We start from the raw sequence: 26,897 nt of genomic DNA on the forward strand, positions 1-26,897 counted from the left end.
TGAGTACAGATGTTTTATTATGAATACACAGCATCACCTTTGATGATTTTGTAGGAAAAGAATAATGATGAGTTGGTCAGGTCTGGGAACTCATAAAAGGACAACGACTGGAGCGAGACAGTGAAACAAATTACCAACACCTACACAACACCCTGTTTACCTCATCACCAAGAGAAGTATCCCGTATGTACACAGCTCGGTTATATCCCGACACTACGAATACTTAAGTTGTACCTACAAGCTCACTTACAGTAGTCTCATCCTCTTTACATGTATACAGTACTAGGAATTGGCTTCGTATTTATTTGATCAATGCAAAAGTTCATTTGGGTGATATATATATATATATATATATCTGTTAGTTCATCACTGTAAATAATCATCACCGATGAAAATCTTTGTGTGTGAGTATATTAATATAAAGCACAATGTAACACAAGTAATGAGGTAACAATCATATAATATAAACACATACTGTATACTGGACACAATCTCAGTAAAATTCTTGAATTCAGAAGAACAAATTCATTATATATTATTATTATTATTATTATCATTATTCAAATAATATCTCTAATCTACAAACTAAATGAATATATATCTGTGCTTGATGTGATGATTTCACTATTCCTTTTAAATTCCTGGCAGAGGAAGGATGATCATGTAAAAAGACGCATCATGATATATACTGTATTCTGATACAAAACCTGTCGGTAAACTCCGTCACCAATACGTCAGATTCTATAAAAGTTAATTAGTTAAGCAGAAAATGCTATACACATGCCATGATTACAAAAAATATATTTCCCCATCTTACTATAGTGACACACCAGCTTTCGTCCTCTGCGTCCCCTAACAACACCAGAGTAAAGCCTTAGGTGTTGTGCTGAGCCACTCACGCCCGACCTTCACCCACTCACTCAACATGTTATGGGTCAAATGTTTATATTCCTTATAAAACGACAAAGACTTTTATATTTATTGCTCTGATTGTCCGAGAAAAAAAATCCATCAGGTGTTTCTGTTGATGAATAAATTAATTTCAATGTTCCAAGGACTGAAAATAGAACGACAAAATTACAGAATGCAAATGCTGTTTGATGCCGTTACCAAGTAAAATAAATCTCTTGTTATATTTGTCTCTCTAAAATGCATCATATTAATAATTTCAGCCACCAGAGAAATTCCTTGGCTTCCTCTATACGAAAACTTTATAACATAGAGACAGAAAGTAAGTCGATAAACTAAATTACTAAAGAATAATGTAATTATTTTGGAGATACAAGAATTCTTCGTCTAATTAAATCATTTAACTGAAGAGAATAACTACGAAGACAGAGAATGCATAAATGTTATTTCTTGACAGTCTGAAACACAAAGACCCGGATAGCAAAATTGACAATCAACTTTTCCGTGTAAAGAAACACCAAAGTGAACCGACAGACAGAAGCAGATTTATATATTCAACACGAGGCCACTACAACACACTTTTAGTTCGTGAACGTTTACAAACAAATACTAGAATTAAGTAATAGTGTACTGTGGCTGTTGATGGAACCTGTGAACTGAGGTGGAACAGTGTATATACTTTAAGAAGATATGTTTTGTGAGTATAAGGGAGTCTGGTTCATTAACTTATATATTTGATTATTATTACTTCCCCATAGAATTATTGAGTTACTGAGATAAACTAAGGATCAACTAAACTGTTCTCTTCATTTTTACCTCCCAAATTATCGTCCCTTTTGAATCATCTTAATTATCACCATTCGAGTTTACGTTCCAGTTGGCATGTAATAGTAATGAAAGAGATGTTAATACTAAGGTGGCGCAGTAGAGGGTCAGCAGAACACCTGAAGGTCAACGCTTGAAGGAGCTCTGCTGTTTGTCGGTAACGGGAAAAATCTGTTTTTTGTTTTTGTTTTTTTTCTCTCTTATTCTACATCAGTATTTAGTTATGGAAACCTTTACAGTCCTGAAGGCAGCTCTCTCTCTCTCTCTCTCTCTCTCTCTCTCTCTCTCTCTCTCTCTCTCTCTCTCTCACAGTATAAGTCACATACTTATTAACAAGTATCAAACTCACACTGTTCCTCTGTCTCTGTTGTCTCTATTAAACCTGAATACGTATGAAATTTGTATAAAACCTACCAGCCATATTTATTTATTAACATAAGACTAGAACGAAGAGTAATTGATGAAAATAAATGGTTCTTAAATATGAAATTGAAAAATAGAGTTTTACTTCTTGAAATAAACAAGGGTTATTATTGGTCAACTTAAACGTATAGGAGTCAAAACTACTGCATTAAATGATAAATAGAAGTACTGACAAAAAGTTCAATAACCCTCAACACCTTCCACAGATTCTACCTTAGACTCCAAAGTCATCTGATTGTGGTGACAAAGTTGCCAGTTGAAAGACAATAATGTTTCGGTGAAGAGAACGACTCCAATAAACATATGATTGACTTAATACAAAACAAAAGATTAATAATTAATTAACCAATGGCTGCAGTAATTTTTTTTTTATGATAATAATTATGGCTTTGAAATATGTAAGAATGTTTCCCATGAGTTCAACACAGATCATCAAACTCTAAATTATTACCGCCATACAGAATAGTTATTTATACAAAACTAATCACATAATGTCCCAGAAAGCATGAATACAACCCTGGTTTAAAATCCAGGCCAGTTTGTGAGGCTTAAAGTTTATTGTTAACAGCATGTATGAGTGTGTATAGACATGTACATAATGAAGAAAGTGACTATCTCTCGGTGAGGTCATGGAACTTGGCCACAGCGGAGCCGAGTAGGATGAGGGCGAGCAGTGACTGACAGTGTATGCTGGTACTCTCTCCTCCCTGCATCGCCGCCGGGTGCTCTCCTGCTGGGGTAAATATTGGTTGCTTAGTCCAAGTTATTACAGAATATACAAACTACTTATGATAACCTAACCTTGCCCTTACTGTTATAAAACAAAACACAAGTTAATATTACCAAGCTCACAAGTCCTTTTAAGTTATGATAACAGATCGACTCTAATTTTTGTCTCTGTTGTACTTACTGGTTATTTATGGAGATACACAAACCTAATTTAAACTAGGGGTTACTAACTAATTATAGGGGGGACACACAGACCATACATTGTTATAATTAATCTTACTGTTTAATTTGTTATAGGTAGATTGTTTTTTTTGTCAGTTAATGCAGGTAGTGGGTCGAGGAAATTACTCTTGTGATTAAAACCGTCTGTGTGTTGTAGAGGCTCGGGGTGACGTTGTGCCTCCAGAGGGATTATTTGATTACTAAACCTGCCAGTCAGTAAGGTGTCAGCAGTTGGGTGTATGATCAGCGTCAATCACCGTCATGTTAGTTCCAGGACAGCTGACACCTCGAGTCCTGAGTCTCTCACTAAAGTCGGTGGACATTACTGGTTGAATAACACTTAAGCTCGAGATGATAACAAAGGAAGCGGTAAAAATCATGTGGACTTAAGTGATCAGTTCCCTAAAATATAAAATAATGTATATATTTGTTAGTTGTTATTTGTTGGCGTGAGGGAAACAAATGAATTTTAAGAGAGTTAGGATAATTACTACTTATTGGAGTATATTTGGTTAATGTCCATGTGTGTGTGTGTGTGTGTGTGTGTGTGTGTGTGTGTGTGTGTATTATTCAGGCAGGTATTCTCTCTATCGTTTTAAAATTATATGTGATTCAGTGTTGGTGTAGACGTGTGTGTCAGGGTGAGTCCTAACATGATCACAGAAGGTCATATAAAACACTCCATTAATTCAGACGTGGAGAACTGCCTTTGTCCTACACGTCTCCTTCACTATCGACCTCCTCCACCACCTCATCAAGTCAGTTCCTCCCGGACAGCCTCTTAACACCTATTATGTTCCTCTGTTTTTCTTCCCCGTGTGTAAGAATGTCCTCCCGTCCTTCCTCCTCGTATAGGATGGATTCCTCTCCCCTTAAACAGTGTTCTCTGCGTACTTCCTCTTCCCCCTAAGACGTAACTCACACTGTCTTGGCTCCCTGGGAATAATAAACTTCATTCCTTGATTCACCCAACACCGTAAATCTCTCTAGATATCCTTCCCTCCTTTTCTCTTACTTTTTACATTTTATCATTAATTCTTTGTTTCTTTATGTATTTTTTTTTACTCGAACAGCATAATTTTGCCTTTTTTTCCAGTAAATCATAAATCTCCCTTGGCCCTTGGCGAGTGAGTATATATTGATATATCGACCTTTCTGTCCATTAATCTTTGCTGCTGTTCATTCATCAATTTTCCTGCGTTTTCTTGTTCTCGTTCACTACTGGTGTTGGTTATAATTACTGACAGTGACTGGAGGTCGTTCAGGTTCAGAACGCTTGCCTTACAGAGTTAATCTTGAACCTTCAATACCTCCTCCCATCCCCAATTCGCCGTACCTGCACGAGGCGACAGATACTCCATCCTGCAGTAGGCGAGTGTCTTCGTAGTTATTTATATCCTCAAATATACACAGGGATTTTTTTTAAGGTGGTGGCTGGCCAGTAAACCTTCCACCTGTTATATGCTCTTCATCCTCTTACCCGATCATTAGTGCTAGAATTTTACATCAGCCGTTGGTTTAATGTTAAAATTATATTGTAATTTTACTTCATCTCTTACTTTATATATTTTTGACAGAGTTTTCTAATGCTCTTTAAATGAGCTGTTAGGCCTGCCTGACACTCATGTTTCTTCCTAGATTCAGTAATGTGTTACATACTGTACTGTACTAGTTATGTGCTACGCCATCATAGGAAACCTGGCGATGTTTTGTCAGAAAGAATTGAACTAGAGTGCTTTATTACCATTTTTGGGGGGGATAATTAACTTCTTGCAATGTCATCAAAGTAAATACCTTCGAATTTTAGTAACCTCATTCAATAACTCGCTAAATATGGAAATTTTGCCAAGGTAATTTTTTTTTCCATGCATTAGCGTCATCATATTAACTAAAAGCTAGAGTGAATTGTGATTGTATAATACACTACTCTTGATTTTGACATCCCTGTTAGTCAGTCCTTTTCTGATGTTAATACTGTACACATTTAGGTTGTTTTTCTTCAACTGAACATTATTACTCGGGATGTTGCCGCTTCCTTGGTTTGTCTTCCCTGTTAGATCTCAACCTCACGAGAGACAAGTCACTGATAAAGTATGTAACTAATTAAGTATAGATACAGTTAAGTTAATCAGTAAATCTTTTTTCCCTGGCCATTCCAGTGAGCCAGAGCTTCACCTCCACTTGGATCTGTACTAGAAAGTCTCTCCCATGTTCAGATAAAATGTTCAGACTTTTGACTGATTATCTTTTTTTTTCCTAATCTATTTATCTAGTTGAATTATTAAAAAGGTTTTCCTCTGAACTAAAACCTTGTTCTCTCTCTTATATTAAATTATCTTAGAATCTGGGACTGACAGCACTTTCTTCATATCTTCCTCAATTATTAAGCGCTTTGACAACAATCTTACAAAAATCTACATAAACTAGAAAAAAATGAACGATTAAAATAGTCAATAAATGAAACGTTCTCACAAAAGCTAAACTCGTTGGACAGGTGTAGGTGTTGGGAGGCTGATGGACTGTGGAGAAAGAACAGTCCTAAATATTTATCTCTCGTCTTTAATGCTCCTGCAATTGAGCTGCGGTAATATTAGTTATTTAATTCATGATGTTTGATCTTGCAGAAGAGAGCCTCATAATGAATGATGTCTGAACAAATTTATCCTTTTAAAAATTAAGGACATAATTCGCGGAATATTTTGGTGGAGAAAATTCCTCACAACGAAGATTATTAATTTGTATTTCGGGAATATTGTCTTCTTATTTTCCTGTTCAAAAATCTTCTTACATCTCCCAAATTTTTGTTTCTCGTGTCGTATGGAAAAATCTTAGTTGTCGTTCAAGTCAATTTTTTTTCACAAATGTCTATAACATTTCACGAGAATTACTTTACTTAAGACATCTTTCTGAGTCATTATTCACTTCTTTGCCTCATTAAATAACACTCTAGTCCTCTTTACAGATTTATACACTATAGTAAAACAACACAAACTTGTATTTTATTACACATATCAGTAATAATATAGAGTCAATTTGTCCCATTGCTCTATGTCGTGAAAATCCAATCTCTGGTGATCCTGCGCAAGTTAGATCCACGTCGTCCGTTGGTAGTAGTGGTTGTGGTGGTGGTCGTGGTGGTGGTAGTAGTGGTGGTGTTGGTGGTAGTGATAGTGGTGGTTGTAGTAGTTGTAGTATTAGTAGTAGTGGTAGTAGTAGTAGGTCACACCCCTGGATTATATCAGCGCCATTAATTTTCACTTCAGGTTACATCCTCCAGCTCTCCAAGATTTTGTGTGTGAGATTTAGAAGCAAAATAGGACATTGGAAGTGAGTTTGAGGAGTATGGAGGACTACAGCTTGTGTGACTGAAGGACTATTGAGGGAATATGGAGGGTTGTAGGTAGGTTATGAAGGGGTTGAAGGGCTATGAGAGGGAATAAGGAGGGCTATAGGTAGGTTATGAGGGGGTTGAAGGGCTATGAGAGGGAATAAGGAGGGTTATAGGTAGGTTATGAGGGGGTTGAAGGGCTATGAGAGGGAATAAGGAGGGCTATAGGTAGGTTGTGAGGGGGTTGAAGGGCTATGAGAGGGAATAAGGAGGGCTATAGGTAGGTTATGAGGGGGTTGAAGGGCTATGAGAGGGAATATGGAGAGTTATAGGTAGGTTATGAGGGGGTTGAAGGGCTATGAGAGGGAATATGGAGAGTTATAGGTAGGTTATGGGGGTAGTGTGGAGGGTTACAGTAAGGTTGTAGGACTGAAGAAATCTGGAAGCCTGTGTGGACGATTGTAGATATATTAAGGTAAAATAGTTATGTGGGAGAGTGTTGAGGGTTAGAGGCAGATTAGGGACTGATTAGTAAAAAAAATATAGCGTAGTGTGTGGAAGTGTGTGGGAGAGTGTGGGGGAGTGTGTGGGAGTGTGTTGGAGAGTGTGGGAGAGTGTGGGACAGTGTGTGGGAGAATGTAGGAGTGTGTAGGAGTGTGTGGGAGAGTGTGTGAGAGTGTGTGGGAGAGTGTGGAAGTGTGTTGGAGAGTGTTGGAGAGAGTGGGGAAGAGAGCCATGGGATAGTTAGAGTGAAGAAAATGTTAAGAAAAAATAAAATATTTTAAGATTGTGTAGATGACAAATGCTGACAAAAGTTAAAGGTTCATATTGAAGCCTTGGAGGTTCCGTTTGACCCTCTGATGTCTGGTGAATCCTTCCTCATGAAGTAATATCACGGAAGTTGACTGCAAGGATCCAAAGGTCCCACCTGATCACGAAGACAAAATGTGAAGGAGAAATGATACTTTAGTGAGAATGAAGGATAATGGAAGGTTTGGAGGACATAGTAACTGGATAGTTTGATGAGAGAAGAGAATGTGGGAACAGACTGGACTTTTTTTTATATATAATACAAGAATTGGTGGTACTTCAACAATGTTAGGCCTATGTTATAGAGGGGTGGTGGAGAACACGGGTTATGTTATCGTTGTATGTGTGGTGGGTTATATTTGAGGAGATGTAGAGTGATGGAAGAATTAAGGAGGTAAACTATGCCAACAGGATGCTGGGAATGTTCAGTGACGTGTACCTGTAGACAGTGTTCATAGTAACAGGAGTCGTAACGGCAGACATAATGGGATATCAGTGGAGGGAAAAATTAAAGACTTGATGATAGATTTTAACGCACTTTAGGTTTTGGGTGCCTCTAGGATTCAAGATTATTCAAAGGACTATATATATATATATAATCTTCTTTGGGAAATATTCTCATTTTCTCTATAAGAACGTATATGTAAATATTTTGAGGGAAATCGAATAATAAACAATTGGATGAGCAGGAACCAAATTAAGTTTGAAAATGTAAAAGAAGATAAATGGCGCCAGTAGAGTATAACTGCAGAAAGTGAATGTTTAATGCCTGTTGTTGGACAGCAGAAGACATGGTCTGGCACAGTATCTGGCTATGTTTTATAGAAGGTGAAAGAATCCACTGAGACAAAAAAGACAGATAAATGTTGCAAGGGAGGGAGGAAGCATAGACCGTGGGTAGTGTCTGAAAGATCTGAGTTTTCTTCTTTCCAAGATAAAATATTTGTGAAGACGATTTAGCCAGACTGAAAATCTTCCATAATGATGATGGAGACGAAGAAAAAACAATAGGAGAAACGTGAGACTGATCGATGTAAAATTACAAGACAAGAGTGGAGGAAGAAATTAGATGAGAATTGAGAATGATAATCTAGCTCTTAAAAAGTCTTAAAGGAAGACTTCAGGAGCTCTGAGGAAATAGTTTTGTATTTGCGATACAAGTATAGAAAGGAATGGATGAATACCTAAAAGATGCAAGATACAGAACAAAAAAAAATGAAAATATAGAAAACGCAATAACCAGAGGACAGGAAGAGGGAGGGTAAAAAAAAAAAAAAAAAAAGTGTGGCCTAGATCTGCTGTTGTCCAACTTGTCCTCAACTCTTCCCTCAGACTTTACTTTCACTCTTTCTGGACGTACTGTAAGCCGTACTTTTTCCTCACCACTGTCTCGTCACCTGTTCCCCGTTTGGTTCTGCTTTAAGTCCTGCCCTGTGTTGGACGCCTCCCCTCCTTAGTGCATAATTCAACACTTACTCTAACAAACGTAATGAACCACCAACTGTACCTATACCTTACAATGTGGTCACTCTAGCCTTACCCGTCCTCTCTCTGCTATTTCTGTTTTTAATTATAATCTACAGTTGTATTGTCAATCACTTTAATTCCCGCCTCCCGTACCTATTTTTCTCCTTTCGTCTTGACACCAATAAGAGACTATGTCCTTTATTCCGTCATTATATACTCTTTTATTCTGAGTCTGGCCTCTACTCCCTGGTTACCCGAGCTTAAGCCAATGCTGTCCCCGCAATCCCGTGTGTCAGGCCTTGGGTGACTCTAGTCCTGGCCTCCTGAAAGTCGAGACTACTCCACCTATACTCACACTATATCTAACCTCTGTATACCTCTCTGGCCTAACTTCTCCCGTTATTGTGTCTGCCTCTTGCCCTCTATCACTGCCCTCCCCTTGCCCTTACCTCTTACTTTCTGCCCCTCTTACCCCTACTCTGTCCCTCTGCTCTCTATCTCTACGCCCCCCTGCTCTTAACTTTGTCCCCCTGCCCCTCCTATATTTGCCCCCTACCTCTGACTTTCTGACCTCTACCTCTGCCCTCTGCCTCCTACATTTGCTCCTCTGGCCACCCTGTTCCCTATATCTGCCCCCCTGCCCTTTACCTCTGTCCCCCTGCCTCCTACTCCTGCCTCTCTGCCCTAGTCTATTTTTGCTATGCGTGTGGCCCTGTCCGTACCGTTAAGGATGTAGACGCTGACAGATGCAGGCTCGGCGTTGGCTGGAGCACAAGTGTAGTTGCCGGAGTCTGCCGTCGTGGCCCTGGTGACTACTAGCCTGGAGGTGCGGGAGTGTTTGTCTGTGACTACGCTGATGCCGCCCCTGGAGCTGTAGTTGATGAGGGTGGTGCCTCGGTACCAGTAGATGTACTGAGGGGGCTCCGGGCTGCCCGTCACTGAGCACGTCAGGTTAATGTTGCTGCCGCTCACCATGTGGATCTCCCGAGGGCCCGCCACATGCGCCTCCGCTTCTGCCGAGACCAAGCTCATTAATACCTGGGACGTGTACGTGTTGGGCTACATATGTTGGACTACCTTAGGGAGCTGTATGTGTTGAGCTACATGGCGGGGGGCTGCCTGTATAGGACTACCTTGGGGGGGCTGTATGTGTTGGACTACATGACGGGGTCTGTATGTATTGGACTACCTTGTGGGGGCTATATGTGTTGGAGTGCCATGAGGTGTTGCAGATGATCAACCTTATGGCAGAAAGGCTGATCATGTAGGATCATATGATGTGAAGGTTGACTGAACGTATAGGTCTATAATGACGATAAGGCTGAAAGTCAATAGGCCTATATGACGGTAAAGCTGAACGTTTATAATTACATGGGAGGAAAGAGGTTTTTAACATGAGACTAACAAGTGTAACATAAATCTCAGGTTATTGAAGTGTTGAAGAAGATGGTTTGAGCATACCAAGAAAACAATGCAGGCGTCATTATAATGATATAAACCACCACTAATGGGATAAGCCAAAATGACCTTAAATGTAGAACTATCAAGAGGGGGAGGTGGGGGGGTAGGTAATCTATGGGGTGAGGTACATGAGAGGGGCTGAATATGTGGGACTGCTTAGAAAGGAACACAGTTAAGGGGCTACAACAACAGATATGTAACTATGGTATTACCTGGGAAGGATTATGGTTGTAGGTCTATTGTAGAATTGTTGTAGTTGTTGTATTATTTGGGGATATTATCATCTGTGTAACTAACATGAAGAGCTATCATTTGTGGGGCTAATTATCTAACTACCATGAAGGGCTATCACATCTGGGATTACAGATTCTGGTTCCCAAATACTATCATTAGTTCAGTGTAGTAAAGTGAGAAGTTGTCAGTAACATTAATAAACATTTCATCATGTATAATTTCAGACTTTACTAAATACAAGTGTCATAGTTTATTCCCATTCAATTCCCACTATAACCTCTTAACCTCACAATACCCGGAAATAAAACAAAGGTTCCCGGGATATAACACAACACAGAAATATAAGGCATTATACTAAGCCTTACATTACATCGTTAATGAAATTCATGCATGGAATATTTTTTTCTGTGAACGATCTATGGAAATATAAGCAATTAATTTCGTTATATAGATTTCAGTTTAGTTAACTTTAATTGGTTTGTTTTGTTTTCTAAGATAAATTCACAGCGAAAATACGGGTCTATTGATATAACCAATATGTAAAATAGTGAATAACATGACATTAGTTCACAGCAAACTATCCAATTTGTTCAATAAAAAAACCCACACATTTCTTAAACCAGCAGATAAGTGACTACTGAAGCAGAGGAAAGTAGTGGGAGGTCAGGAGGTCACAGATAATAATCAGTTCAGACGGAAATTCACATCAATCAACAAGTCATTACACATTAAACAAATTTAACCAGAATTTCAGGGGTACTTCATGTCCCCTGCAAGACATCTTCCCTCGTTCACATCTGTATGTTAGGTACAGTGCCATGATAGTTTTCTTTAGCAGTATGGCAAAATACTACACGATCACTGGACACATCGTCTCCAACTTGACTTGTAAAAACCATAATGATCATTAATAAGACTTTCTTTCATTTGTAATGTCATAATAATGATAATTTCTTAATTTTTCCCATACATAGAAGTTTTCAGTATAGTATTAACACTGCGGTATTATTTTTTAGTGCGTAAAATTAATTTCATAAATCACTTGTGTTTGCAACCACTGGCCCGTAGTCGAGAAAATATTTACGAGAGAGAGAGAGAGAGAGAGAGAGAGAGAGAGAGAGAGAGAGAGAGACTCCCTTCACACGAGTGTTGTAGACATCCCTAACATTAAAAAACACGATCCCAATTATTCATTATAACAAGTCATCCCGGCATCCCCCACCTAACAAGGCAAATGTTGTTATCCAGTCTAGTATCCGGGTACCGTAAACACCACAGTCTCCCCACGGCGTCCTCACCCCTCCGCCACACTAACTCACAAACTTTTTACAGCCCGCCACCCCCGAGAGTTCACATTGCAAGATCCATTTTCTCTCGGGAAATATGCATCTGAAGGACAATTTTCAACCGTGAATATATTAGTAAATACACAGAATATGTAACAGATTGATCTACTGCATTGTTTATTGATTAATTTATTTATTCCAAAAGGTGTGTAAACCTGGGAAATTAGTTTGGTCTTGGAACCATTAAATTATATGATCATATATCTCTTGCATAGGTTCTTGAGTGACAGACAAAACAAAACACAAAAATCAGATTTAAATCAATAAATCGACTGTTTTATAATATTTATGCTGAGTAATAGTTCCTACTTCCCACGTTTAATATCTCTGACTTAGGTGGTAATGCATATAGTAGGAACTCTGTCAGCTGGAATGATTTAAGGCCTCGAAATCAATGGAATAATCTCGCTGAAAGTCTTAGTTTGCCAGTGTGGAACTTGAGGGCTCATATTAATAATTCCGGAGAGGATAAGACGGAGGAATCTCTCTCTCTCTCTCTCTTCCTCACTCTCTCATTTTTATTATATATATTGTATATTCTTGACATTCCACAAAAATATCACCATTCATAGATTATTACGATTTTTTCATACAAAACTAAAAACAAATTTATCGGCTCATAATAACAATTTCCAGGATAAAGTGATTTTTTTTCCTTCCTTGAAATTTAAGATAACTTTGAGTACTTTCGTTTCCTTGGATTTATTAAGGGTCTACTGCGTAATGTATCAGTAAAATATCGGTATGTCTACGTGCCTGAATACAACTATTAGATAAGCTACAAATTCTTCTTGAGGTCTTACATATGCTTACGCTTTTCATTTTTCTATCAAATTACATCAAATGAAATCCCAGTCCCCGTCAGAACAAGACAGACGACAATAAACACTTCCTCCGTTTAGTTTCTGATAGTATATGCAAGTGGCGTCAGCAGGTACAGGCAGAGGGTGGTTGTGTGGTGTACCCGGGTGATATCAGGAGCACCAGGGAGCCGTAAGCAGTGTGGGAGGTGGAGGATCATGTATCAGACATAACAGGTGGAAATGGCCCGGCAATGTATCAGGTGGTGGCAGTATAATGTTGTAAACCACTCCAAGTAATAAACCTAACTTGAATGTTTCAGATTAATGGTGTATCACAGAGTGTGGGCGGGCGGGCGGGCTGGCGGGCGGCTCAACTTTCTTATTTAATTACCTCGTATCTGGGGAGGGATTCTTTTTGACGCTCGGGTGCATCATAGATATGTTACAAGAATCTATATAATGTATATACTCCTTCACTGTTTATCGCTGGTACCACGAAGACAACATTGATATTATGCAAGCAACAGAAGTAACTCTGATTTCCTGCCGCCTGTTGTTTATTCCACCTTCAGGAAATACCCGGCTCTTTGTCTCAGAAGTAAATCCGCAAATATATTGATTGATTGGTAAAATCTATGTCATTCGGATATGGAAATAGAGATCCATACCAGCCTGTGTTATACTCTAAACTTATTTTCCGGTTTTGAAATTTTATCACAACAAAACCAAAAACGATAGAATTGTGAATTATATAAAAAAAAATTACAGCTTGTTGCATAATTAATGAATACCACAGGTGTGTATCTTGACATGTAGAGCAATTTACCTGGTCTCCACTTGAAAAAAAAGTTGGAAATCTTCGTATTTTTCTGCGTCTAATCTGGAGTTTGATTGTGCCTAACTTCCTTAAAGAGAATTTTCTTGTCACATGGATTGGACACAAAGGGCTTGTCTCCTGCCCCCATCCCACGTTCCCCTGATACACGCCCTTAGACTTCTTTTGTGGGGATATATCAAGGATTATATTTTCCAGACCCGAGTTGACGACATTGAAACACTTGGGTGGGTGGGTGAGTGAGGTACACTTACCACACGGTGTCAATAACAACAATGCCATTAAGACAAAGCAGCTGCACGTTATAACTCTATTGTTTACTTTTGTTAATCAGTTAACTTTCCTGTTTGTCTTTGTCATCCGATAATTAATACTATTTATAAAGGTTATTTATGTCCTTAATATTGATTTTTACTAAATACTACAATATGTCGACTTATAATAATACACTCCCCCAAAAATACTCGTACGAATTCCGCCATTTTATTCAGGAAGTCAAATAATAACTGGAAATTGTGAGCAATATGAAAGCTACAAAGTGTCTCGCCTTTCTTGAAAATGTCCCTTTATCGACCAATAAGCGGAGAGGGAGGTTAAGTTTCGGGCAAAAAGATCACCTTATACACTAACCTTATTACATTATTATTTTGGGGGGGATAACATCAAAGAACGCGGGACAAGAAGTCAATACACAGCTTAAGTTAGGAATGTGTGAACGTTGTGCATCCTTGGAGGGAAGAAGGACCCTCTCAGGTAAATCTATTAGCAGCCTCACTGGCTCTGTTAATTAGCTAAGGTAATAGCCTGAAAATGACTTCCATATATAGGCACAAACAGATTCGCTTCCCTGTGTGCAAGTACAAGAACAAACAATATATACAGGTGTATATGACCGCACAAACACAAACGTAATTACAAACACACAACTACAATACGTAATAATATACTAGAGTGAATGCACGTTTCTTTATATAAACACCTATTGTACTCATCCTGTGCTTGACTTTACTTATTCCCGAACATTTTTTTTTTTGCTTCTCCCCATCGTTATCACTCATTTCTCCTCTTTACGATTCTCGGGTATTTGCCGGAGCTACGCTAAAGTGTATCGTGAAGTCTGAGAGTAGCTAGTAGATATGACTCACCCTCCTCCGACCCCTTATGAAAATTACCTTCACTATATCCAATTTTGTTTTAAGATTACACAATGTCTTAGTATCCGGAAGACAAGAAGCACCTTAATAAAGAACCAAGGTTCATGATGCTGATAGAAGTATATTAGAGACATTTGAATATAAAATAAGAAATTTACTCATATACCAAAATTAAAAGTATTTATTTGCTGCTAAAATATCATCGCAAATAAGTAAAACTAATGTCACATAATGCCACATAACGTCAGTATTAAGGTCCTGTTGCCAGACGTGAAACACTGACACGTAAAAAGACACAAGACCATTGAATCAAGGGGCGTGGGGGGGTGATTATAGGGGGACGCTGCAGTTTAACACAGGAGTTGCTGCAGCTACTCCATTTTTATTTTCCTGTGTTATCTCCCGTTGTGCTCCTGTGTTGATACATTACTGCGAACATCATCGTCAGTACTAAGTATAGGGAGACCATTACAGGGGTTCTTCCTCGTGTCAGCTGCCTGGCGAGATAAGTCAGATGGAACGACAAAATAACAAGGTTTTTTCCGAGAGTGAATCTTGAGTCAAAACATTGAATTTCTCGCCTTTACTTGATATTACAGGTCATTTGGGCGTCTGAGTAACCTTGTGGCAGACGGCAGTAGGAGAATAAAACGATGTCTACTGAATATGTTTTTCTAGTTCTCTGGTATCAATCTCTCAGTAATGGGGCCACTAGACTGTCGTATACTAAAACAGTGTCCTAATCCATAATGTAGAGAGAGAAAAAATAGCAATAAATTTTCCGCAATCCGCTTCTCCATACATAATATTGACTCAGCTCAAAGGGTAGGATATGTTTTCTTTATACCCATCTGTGTGTGTGTGTGTGTGTGTGTGTGTGTGTGTGTGTGTGTGTGTGTGTGTGTGAACAACAGGTTACAGCCGGGTATATATAAATAGAGTAGAAGTCACATACACGAAAGTCTTTATAATAGACACAAAATTAGTGACTCTATTTGTAAACAAGAGCAAATATAACACTAAGCTACAAAGTCCACGAATGGATAGATAAAGAAAACGAAATATGGGAGAAAGAAGAAAAAAGGAGGGAAAAATAAACCCACACGACCTCCCCGAAAACAACTTTTAGCCTTACCAACAACCTGGAGTCTGAAGGCTCTTGACATCTTAGGTTCGGTGGAGATTTGACACTCGTACGTCCCGGAGTCAGAGATCTGCGCAGACGCTATGCGCAGTGTCCAATCGTCGGAACCCTCGGAGTGTAAGGCCGTGAATCTATCATCGGTGGTGTAGGTAAAGAGCCCTACCGTCAGCACGTGCACATCCTGTTTCCTGATCCACGTCACCTGCCAGGGAAGAAAATTTAATATGAAATGACTTTTCCAGAACCACCTGCCACCAGTAGACAAGAAAACCTAAAGTAGTACCAAAGACCAGATGGAAGGCAAAGGTAAAATAACAACACTACAGGTTTATGCGCCACAAGACTATAAATTTACAGAAGGATGGAGTACATGATAACCTGCTAAACACTGATGTGGGAGAAGATAAAGACAACAAAGGTCATTATTAAAGTTTGAGATGTATATGTTGGTGCTTGGTGAGTATAATTTGGGAGTGTGTTGGGGGCAGTTATGATGTAGGAGAAAGAATCCTGAAGGGGAAATAGATATTGAGGAAAATATTGGTGTCATGAATTCTCTTTTCAAGCACAAAACAGATACAGGGATGTGACAATGATCAAGCTTGTGATTTTAAAAATAACAAAGTTTAAGCCTTAAATTCTCCTAACGTATAATAGTGAACGTTTCAATGTGGAAAGGCTGAAGTCTTCGGAAATAAGAGACGAGTTCCCAAAGAATAAAAGAGGGAGAGAGATAGAGCAAAATCTGGTCCTGGACATTGAGATGTATTCAAGAAGAAATTTACAGGGACAGCGGAGGAGACAGTGGAAGTGAAACATCTGGTGGAACATGAGAAAAGCGAACACCGTGGTAGACTGAACAAAGTTTGAGGAGAAGTTACTGAAAAAGACGAAAACTTTAAGAATTTAACATGAGGAGGTAGGATAGCAGAAACCTGTCAACAATATTAAGTAGCAGGAGATGAGACAATGAAGGGATTATTATTAAAGGCTAAATTCTGAGAGACTCGACAATATTCCTGTTGTCTTAGACTGGGAAAGCTTACGAGTGGGTCCTTGAGAAGAGACTGAGGAAGCTGGGTGGAACAACGTTTAGGTGACTGACAATACGAATTTGGTCATGATAGAAGCACAATAGACCTGATTTTCTCTCCGGGAGTGGAACAAAACTGCACGTATGGTATTTTCATATCTCAAAAGGTGCATTTTTTTCACGTTCCAGGAAATAGGTCTGGCAAGCACTTGAAGAACCCCAGTGCATCTATCATTCTAAGAAAAGGAAGCGTAGAAATACAAGTGGAGTTTGATATAGCGTTTTTCTTAGATCCTAATGAGTAAACGCTTTTGCCCATGTGGATGAATTTATTGTAGATATTCCCCTTAAAAATCACATATGGAGTCAAGAGAGTAGATGACTAAGACGACCAAGGATGAGACAAAATATATAACAGACAACATAAGGAAGAAACTCAACAATGGAGAAGACGAAGGATGTATGATAAAAATGGTGAGAATTGGTCATCTTATTTCATCTTATTATTAAAGAAAACAGAAGAGAGGCGAGGATGTACTGTGACCTGAGTTATCTGCTTCAAATAACACTAGATACAATATGTCATATCTAATTAATATTACCTCCAAAAATTATCAGTTTGAAGCAGTCTATGCGTGACGATTGATAAATACAACTGTTATTGGCTAGATAATTAATGTTAATTTATAAATGTTGAAAAAAATTGTAATAATTACAAACCATATGATTCAGAATTAAATTTGATATAACTCACTCGAAACTCCATTGCTAATTATATCACTAACAAATTAGCAAACACTCCACTGAACTTTAGTTACCATCAGTAAAAATTACATAATAAAAAATAATAGTTCTGATACACACGATCACACAGTTAAAATTTCCGATATTCTCTCGTTAAGAACTTTGAAATTTCCCCGATATTAGCAATTAGGAATTTGGGGAGAGGGGGGGAAGTAATTTTCTGAATGTCTACGAAGTATATTCAGGATTGTATATTTCCCGTATACTGTAAATCTCACCCTCAGCCTCATTTCTCTCTGATATATGTATTATTCTAGACAACGATTATTACAGTGAATGGATACACAAACTCGAACTTATTTCCCTTTAATGTTCTCGTAACTCATTCCTGGCGAGTCGTAGTTCAGCAGAAAAAAAAAATCATCATAAAAGTCGATAATAATAGTTCTCACACTTAACAAAAGGCCTAAGACTAGCTTCAAACTTAGATGTGTCGTATGATACTTTTGTTTCCATTCAATCTTAAAAAAAAAAAAATCCGATATTTTCCTCGATACTGACAAGAACTTATTGTCTGTTTCTTTACCCTTGTATTCTACTTCACGATTCATTTCTCCCCATCGTGCCTTTGAGCGCCGCTGCCATAAAGGGTCATCAACCAGCGCCATCTATTATAGGTTTTATGTTGTCAAGTTAATGTTAGACTTACTACTAGTGTCTTTCTCTATCACTCTTTGTCTGCCTTACTGATTCAGATTGCTTCTCCTCTGTAATAGGTTCTTATTACACACTAAAGCTGCTTAATGTGACGGTCTTAGTCTAGATTCAAGTGAAGTGAACCAACAGAGTATACAATGCAATAATATAATCAATAGGGAAATAAAATACATAAGTACCTTTTTATTATACAAGTAACTGGCTTTTATTTTTACACTTGCTATTACCATTCTGATTTGTCATGTCTTAGAAAATTAGGTGTATTATGAGAAAAAAGATGGAATTTTTTTTAAGCATCCCCACAAATGTGATTTTCATACACTTACGGTCATATATTTTTTCCATATGTTCTTTCTCTCACTAGACTATTTACAAACTCTGCTTCTCTTCTGCTGCTTTCCTGAATCTTGCTCTCATTCATGTGATGTTGACCATTCACCAAATCATATCATTAATGTTCTTGTCTTGCAGATATAGGACCGTTAACTTGATTTTATATTCCACAATCTCCTTCCAGTATAATAAGTAACATAACAGAATTATTATTACGCATTAGAAGTGACAGCTTCCACTGTTATTTCAATGGTAAGTTTAATATTGAGGTACAGTCCACCACCTTCCCACTTTTCAGCTCCCAGTGACAATACCCGTCATTCTTTAGTATGTAGTTCTTACTCTGTATAAGCTCCATTCAGTCGAACTTTATCATCATTCACCTCCTTCACACCCGAACTTGTCGTCTATGAAACCCCTCCCTTTACTCTCACTGCTTTCCATCCAGAGAAAACTTACGACTCTTTATACATGAGAAGTATATATACCAACCTCTTATTGCACACATTAAGTATGCATTTTCATATTTCTTATCCGTGGTGTAACATATAAACCTAGCTTGAGTGTGGGTCACCTTTCATTGGTGTTACCCTTCATAGGACACACTGTCATCTGTACCTCTCCCAGTCTATCAGCAAGTGGTAACATTATGTAGTCAAAAGCAATAGAGTAGAAGGTAAGGAAAGTTGCATTAACACCTCAGATTTTTGTATAGAGAAATTATAAAGATATTATATGCTTATGAAATTTATTATTACAGTGAAGGTGATTTCATAATTTGACCGTGACGTTTAAGGGTTTGACGGATAGACAGACAATGTGTAAAAAAAAGAAAATTGGAAACTGACTAAGTCGCGTTCTTGTATAGGTTTATGATTCACCCATGTGTTATTATATTCAAAATTCTCTACCTTAACTTCTATATAGAGGCCATAGTTTACTGATAAAAAAATCTTACATCTGTTCACCTCGATGTTATCTCTGGCCACGATAATATATTTTTAAGACAAAGTATTAACAAGGAATGACATCCAAAGCCTGAACTGAATCTATGAATAATACCATTATTTACCCCACACTGTACCCTACTGAGCGTGTAAACATAAGACCTAAGCTTCACGTGAGCAGGGCTGTTGTTTTTGCCCTGACACCCAAAAGCGGCCGTGTGAAACAAAAAGAAGCATTTAACTGCAGTGATATCAACAGCTGACAGGATTAAGAATCACGTGAACAATGAATGTCTCCAAAAGCCTTTCCAAAAAACTAGCTGGAGGGGGACCCGGTGTTGTAGGATATCGTTTTTAACAAAGTAAAGTTTCCTAGAATGGGTGCAGCCATCACCCCCATAGACCAAAATTAAAAGCTCATGCCAAAAATAATCTCGCCAAACACCAGCGTTTTTGACGAGTTGTAGTACAATTACTTGCGGAGAAAAAACTCTCAAAATAGAATCCACAGTTGTAGTTTACATTGTGATGTTATTACTGCTACTTCATAATCTTAGGTCTTTAAGCACATAACAAAGTTACTAATTACACTAATCCATGTTCTCCGGCCTTTGTCACACATTAGATTGAGAAAGTGAAAACGGTGAAGTGCAGTGCCGGATCAGGCTGTCCTTAACATGTAATCATACCTATAAAACCCCTTTCATCTACTTCATTGCGTACTATTTGAGTACGACGACATAGTACAAAATTGGCCAAGTTATCTTACTAATGAGTCAATAAAACCATCAGCTGCTCCCAGTTCTCATACTCAAGAAATAATGTTGCCTGTAATTTGTTTTCTATTTCTCTATAACGAGCTGTCCCCTCTTAGCCCACCATTAAGGCATACGTGTCCCCTAACCCCATCCAATTTACACGAGGTTGTGTGATGTGCGACTCCCTGCGGCAACAACACATCAAACAAATAAGCGATCGGGTTAGCCCAGCATGTTTCATATAGGAGAGGACATGGCTTCCTCCACTCCGTCTCGCTTACAGAGGCAAAACACAAATAAGACTTATGGACCAGACTAACAATTTACGTACAATTTCTCTTCGTCGTTATTTTTAACTCAGAAAGACAACCCCCCCCTTTTTTGTGACGTTACTGGGAAGAATGATAAAGTCTCCCCCCTCCCCCCGGACCCTCCCAGGAAAGCCATGAAAACACGTGAGAAATAATAGTTTCTCTTGTTGTTCGAAAGCCCTGGTTAAGTAAATTTGAATGAGCATAATGTCACCACAAAAACTTACAATATGGCTGACTAGTTACTATTATGAAAACTTGACTTTTTTCCCTTTGTCTCTTAAAAGTGAAAAACATATAAAAGTTACTCAGAGAAATCCTAAAATATGTAGATTGACTCTTTTCATGAAGATCGTTGAACATTGTGGATTAAACAGTTACTATTACGGGATTTTGACAATAAGTATAATGGATTACTAGATAGACCTCGGGTTTGTATGGCACGCAATGACTTAGTTAATGAGACATACGAGTATCTTAAAGAAGGATGGAACTATTATACAATATATTAGAATTAAAGTGGAGGAAGTGGAAGAAGAATGAGCCAAAGGGGTTAATATATACAGCAATACAAAGATTAATCATTAAACAAAACGTCTTTGAGGGATTCACATGACGCCTTCCACTCTTACCTGTAACCTGCCCGGGTCTAACTCAGTGTACACGTTTAAAGACCTTAATTGTTGTAGCACAGTTCCACTTTATAACAAGATAAGGCAGAATGAATAACTTTAGCTTAAAACAAAAGTTGAAATATCTTATATTATTCATATATTATCACAGTCTCTACTGTCTATCTGCCATTCTCGCACACAATCAACAGAGCTATTCTGTTCAACGACTTGTCTTTGTACTACGCCTATCATAATAACCACGGGATAAATACATTAGTTAGAAACATTTGACTCCACACTTTGTTTAATCAATAAATCTGATGAGCCAAGTCGACCTTTCTTCCGTCTTCAATATTTTCATCCTACCATAAAGTGATATTTTATTACTGTGCATTTATTTTATTTTTAAATTTTCCTCAAAGTATCTGAACAGGATCATGTAGACGACCAACATTTATCTGAAGTCACTAGTCTAGTCATTGTGTTAGGATTAATTTTATTTGTACCATAAGGTTGTGTCAGCTGTTTCTGCTGTACCCCAGTTGTACCCTGTTGTCCTGAACCCCTGCAGTGTTCGGTGATGAATAGTTGCTATATATCGTTGGGCTTGTTGTCTTGACCTCCAAGTTGTCTTAATTCGTTTGGTGTGCCCGACAGATCCCCACAGATCTCCACCACCCAGACGGTCACCAGGGACGACTTCCCCATTTGTACCTCAGTCAGTCACGCCGCCCACCTGATTATTATATTGTCGAGAGTACGGCGCAGTTGTGCTTCACTTCTCCAGCATCCTGCCTCTACGGCCCTGGGTTGTATCTCAGTAAGTCCATGTTAGTCCTAAGCGGATCCTCTCTTTGTTATGTTCGTGCCAGGACAGTTCCTTCCTGTCACGTCTCGGTTTCCGTATATCAGGGTGTGGTGTTTCTCTGTCTTACCTTCCAGGCGTTAACATTTGAGACGATTCTGGTGGTTTCCTATACATAAGTACGCCTAACCACCCATGTGCTTCATCGTCACAATCGTAACTGACTAAAAGAGTGAGATATATCGTTGAACAAATCATAAGTAACAATATAAACATGAAATTAAATATTGGTCGTACCAAAATATATATTTTTCAATGCATCATAAACATTTCGAGGTAACTGTTTAAATGCTATGATATAACAAATATAATTTATGTTAATGCGGGTTGTGGCCTCAAAGCTGCCGTCATTATCTCGAGTTCCCAAACCCTGGGTCCCTGGGTAAGGTTGCTAAACAAAAGTTTTCATTAAAGAAGGATTTGGAGCCATGGAGTGAACACACAAGTTGCCTACGAATCACTGATGATTTTTCACAATGATTGGGAAGCGGCTGGTCTTGTAGCCTGTGTGAGGTCGTGTAGGCCAGGAGTGGTGTGACGTTCAACAACCAACATATGGATGAGGACTGTACCTCACTAACTGGTGGTGTCGTGGAGGACCTCGTGTGTTGTTGCTCACTGGTGGACTGGTGGTATCGTGGGAGAAGTAAACATTGTTATGACCTCAGTCACTGTTTACAATGACAATTGCTCTTTCGAAATGAATTTGTCACTTTTGTATCAGACGTAGATTGATCATCAATCCTTGTACTATTTTCTTGGTGTATGATTGCGGCTTTGTCCAAGGGGAGAGAAAGAGGGAATCACGAAAGGGTTAACATATGAACCAGGCAGCTACGAGAACGCCGACGGGTACGTCCATACTCCAGGCTGGTCAACACAACAAACGAACAAATGCCTCCTGCTGGTCTCAATGTCCTCCTCACTGTGCACCACCTATCGATAATTACAAATCTTTATCAAGACTTTAAAAGTTTCTCCTCGTGGAAACAAAAGCACAGAGCCAAAGTACAGCACCTGAAACAACTACAATGCTTGAGTACCCATTCACCTTGGTAATGTTGGTGCTCTTATTTTTACATAAATTATAAAAGAAAAAAGGTTTAGAAAATTTTTAAATGAATAATCATCCTTTAATTAAATCTTTCAATAATTAGTGGAGTTACAAGGCTGGTTCAGAGGTTATTAATACCAGAGAGTTAATACACAAGAGAATATATTGCAAGTTGGTTTAGTTGTAATGAGTAGCGTGTGTGTAGGGCTTACTACATTATTACCCTATAATGTTTTGACCTTACTGCTCCTAATACAATCTTTATTAGGCAGCTACACTATTAACTTCTATTAATTTTGTTTTATGGTTCTACAAACAATGGTGCTGTGTGATGCCCGAAGACGTTGGGGAGTGAACTGACTACCATACATTACAATGCTGTTTACATTTCTTTGTTGTAAAAATACTGTCATGTGGTGAAGGTTTTGCAGCTGTTTTTAACAGATGAGAGAATATACAATGTCGCGATATTTCCACAGATGTGTCAGTGTTGTAAGCAGATTATATAATACACTATGATATGAGTAGAGCGTAGACTGCAGTGTCATCAGTTGATGATAGAATAGTCTATTATGGGCATATAACAGAATACATAACGTTGTTACGTTTCCACAGGTGTGTGTTACGAGCTGAGGACACAGCATAATATAACCTCAATGTTAACTTATTACACGGAAAGTTAGGTGAAGCTCAACTTGTATGAGTTTATACCAAACAGGAGAGTTAGGAAGACTCTCATACATTATAAGTTTCATCGCCTCGCTTAACTGACCCAAGTCATGGCTCTAAGTTATAAATCTACTTTACATGCATCTAATTTAGGAATCATATTCTAATTGTTTTACAATCTTGTGATTTTATGCATTTTTTGTATAAGATTTAATACTTATTGCCTCTCAGGATCGTTTGTTCAGCCACACACACACACACACACACACACACACACACACACACATTATGGAAAAAGAGAGACTCAACAGTGTCTTTTTCCCCCCTCACAGCTCCTACCTCCATTTCGCATACTCTTCGTGTTCCCTTGTCGTGCCCACACCACGTAAACTGTCACATCAGTCAGGTACACACAGGCTACACCAACAGTGGAAATAATGAAAGGTGGAAACTGTGTCGCGTGCCTATTTTTTACCCACCGTGTACCTCAAATGTTAGTCTGAATTATTAAAAGTTCTCTATTGCAGAAAATAAGATCTTATATGCTTTGCTTATTAACCCATGGCAAGTAAATAAACTGATAAAACGATCTTTAACGAAACGCTTTTTTCATTCCTACACACATTTTCACTTCAAATATTATTTTCAGTTTTTTATTGTATCTTCTCTATTATTGTTTATGAAAATGTGTTCACTGTTATAGCTCTCTATGTAAGCAGGAGAAAAATCCAGTCTTAAGAGAGCTAATCTTTGTAATTTTACAGAATAAAACATTTTAAGGCAACACCGAAAAAAAAAATATTGCGTCGTTTTTTGACAGAGGCAGATTCTACAACTGCATTAAATTATATAACACGAGTTCCTGCCACAGGTCCCAGTTGCAGCAACACTCACAATTACCCAGGCAGCCAAAGCAGGATACTTAGCCCAAATTAAAATTTATTCTCGGTTATAATCTTCATAAAATGCTGATTATTCTTGTTTGTGGTGTATATTTTCAAGTCAAGGAAGGATGAAGTTCTCAATTTGGGGCAGTTTAAGAAATTCACGATATTGATATGTTGCAAATAATATAAAGTATGACGTTTATAATATTCTGAAAAATAACATAATTCGCACAATATTATAGACCACTTTTCCGCCCTTGTAATCATGATGTTATCTGGCACAACATGACTGCGAGTTTGATCAATATTGGTGTATAAATGGCAAGAGTTATGCCTAGAAACTCTCTGTGTACACACATAACAGGGAGACGCCTGCAATATTCTGATTATACAGTCTCATGGTCTCTCGTTGGCTCAGAAATGATGACGCTAAATAATTACATCTCAGGCCTGTAATAAATATGACCAGCCATGACTAGGAAGAGGGAGTTAAGGGTGTTATATGGGAGAAGTCGAACAATGTAATGGGAGAAACTCACCGATGATAAGGAAAATAAGTTTATTATGGGAAAAAGTTGATGACAAGGCGGAGAAGATTATCATGAAATTGGTGAAAAGGAAAATTTAATTGTATTGTGAAATATCGGGAAATGAGTGAAAGATAAAATAACTGAGATTTAAGGTAAAATACTCAGAAGGTATAACTGATATATAAAAGCTACTAAACATCATTTCATCCTAAACATATCGGTAAACAAACAACGTATCTGTGAAGACGCTGAAGACATGACTTAATTGATACTTTTCTGGTGAGAATAAACAGAAAATAATAAACTATAAACAAACTCAATAAAGATTCACCTGTGCAGACCGATTGCAAGTTGTAATGTAGTGAATGATGTGGTTGTGTCTACCAGCAGGTGACGTCACATGTGTTGTACTGTAAATATTGTCTGGGGTGAAGTGATGATATTGGATATAAAGAAACATAAGAGAAATAAGAGGAAAATCGAATACTATACCTTAACGTCAAGAGATTTAGATGTTACAGGATGAAACCTTTTAGTGAGATGTGACATATACACAATTACTGTGTTTCATAAATACTGACAAGACGCCAGTAACGAGGATAAAGTTCAACAGTGAAATGAAAAAACAAAACAAATTAATTACAATGGCATATGACTGAAGCCGGATCACAGGAGATAAGACAAGGAGTGTAGCTGGGTATAAGCAATCCAAAGAAGAGACCTCTTGTGCATTATGAAGAACACCCGACAGCATCACCCTTATCCACTACCTCCTAAGATGTCCCCACACACAACGCTTCTGTGACGCCTGCTGGACCACCACTCCACGACCCCCTGACGGAGACACGATGATCCTCCCCATACTGGCCAGATATTTTGTAAAAAACATTGATTATGTGTTAAAAGAATATCCTTCCTTCCTTAGGCTTTAGTAAGCCCCTTTATAATATTTATGCTGTATATACTTGTCACACTTGCCAGATGCTTCTGGTGTCATTGTACAGGGGTACCTAGTGACAACACTAGGATCCCGCTTCCTCTATCAAGGAATAAACAATTGAAATTGAATTGAAGAAGAGACGCATATTGCCTGACAAGAGGAAGCTTGAATGTAGAAAGAAGGATCAAGAGGCTGACTTGTATCTAGATGAAGAAGAGTGTGTGTGAGGCTGTTTGGCAAAGTGGATGAGTGTTTGGTGACTAATAAAACCAATCTCTTATAATTGGTATGAAGTTATTGGGGGAATTGCGTGTGGTTAAGGTTAAGGCTTAGCGTATACTCGTATGATACAGATTATGGAAGTTCTTCGAAAATATTAAGAATACAAAGAGAAAGAAAAAATAATGTTATCCAGGCAGACGAAGAGCAGAACAAAGGCTGTCTTGCATGGCCAAAAAAATCATCATGATATCATCAGCTGCAATGGTACCTGTGTGACCATTATGACCCACTGCCAACATAAACAAAAGTGACAGTAACAGTAGAGCTTAAATGATACCTTCAACTTCCACAGATCAACTCTCGTCATCAACAGTACAGTACTCACCGCTCGGTCTCCCAGGTGGTTGACCCGACAGTGTAGGAAGGTGGTCCTCCCAACGGCGCCAATGACGCGATTGCTGGTGGAGTTGTCGAAAAAGGGCTTCGGGAGTGGCTGGTCCCACATAGGTGCTGGCCGGGATGGAGGGACACGCTCCAGGATCCCTTCACCTCCTGTTGGAGGGAAAAGAATCTTATTCAACAT

At 38.4% G+C, this 26,897-nt stretch overlaps 1 protein-coding gene across 1 annotated transcript; it reads right to left on the bottom strand.

The window, feature by feature from the left end:
- LOC121870350 (neurotrimin-like) lies at positions 1 to 26,897 on the bottom strand. Its single transcript, XM_042372144.1, has 4 exons — positions 26,700 to 26,897; positions 15,682 to 15,892; positions 9,436 to 9,726; positions 1 to 2,890 (listed from the first exon to the last, which is right to left on the bottom strand). The coding sequence occupies exons 1-4, from the start codon at positions 26,895 to 26,897 to the stop codon at positions 2,769 to 2,771; spliced, it is 822 nt and encodes a 273-aa protein (XP_042228078.1). The 3' UTR covers positions 1 to 2,768.

The sequence above is a fragment of the Homarus americanus genome, unplaced genomic scaffold (assembly GCF_018991925.1).
Source record: "Homarus americanus isolate GMGI-L3 unplaced genomic scaffold, GMGI_Hamer_2.0 scaffold32583, whole genome shotgun sequence".
NCBI lineage: Eukaryota > Metazoa > Arthropoda > Malacostraca > Decapoda > Nephropidae > Homarus > Homarus americanus.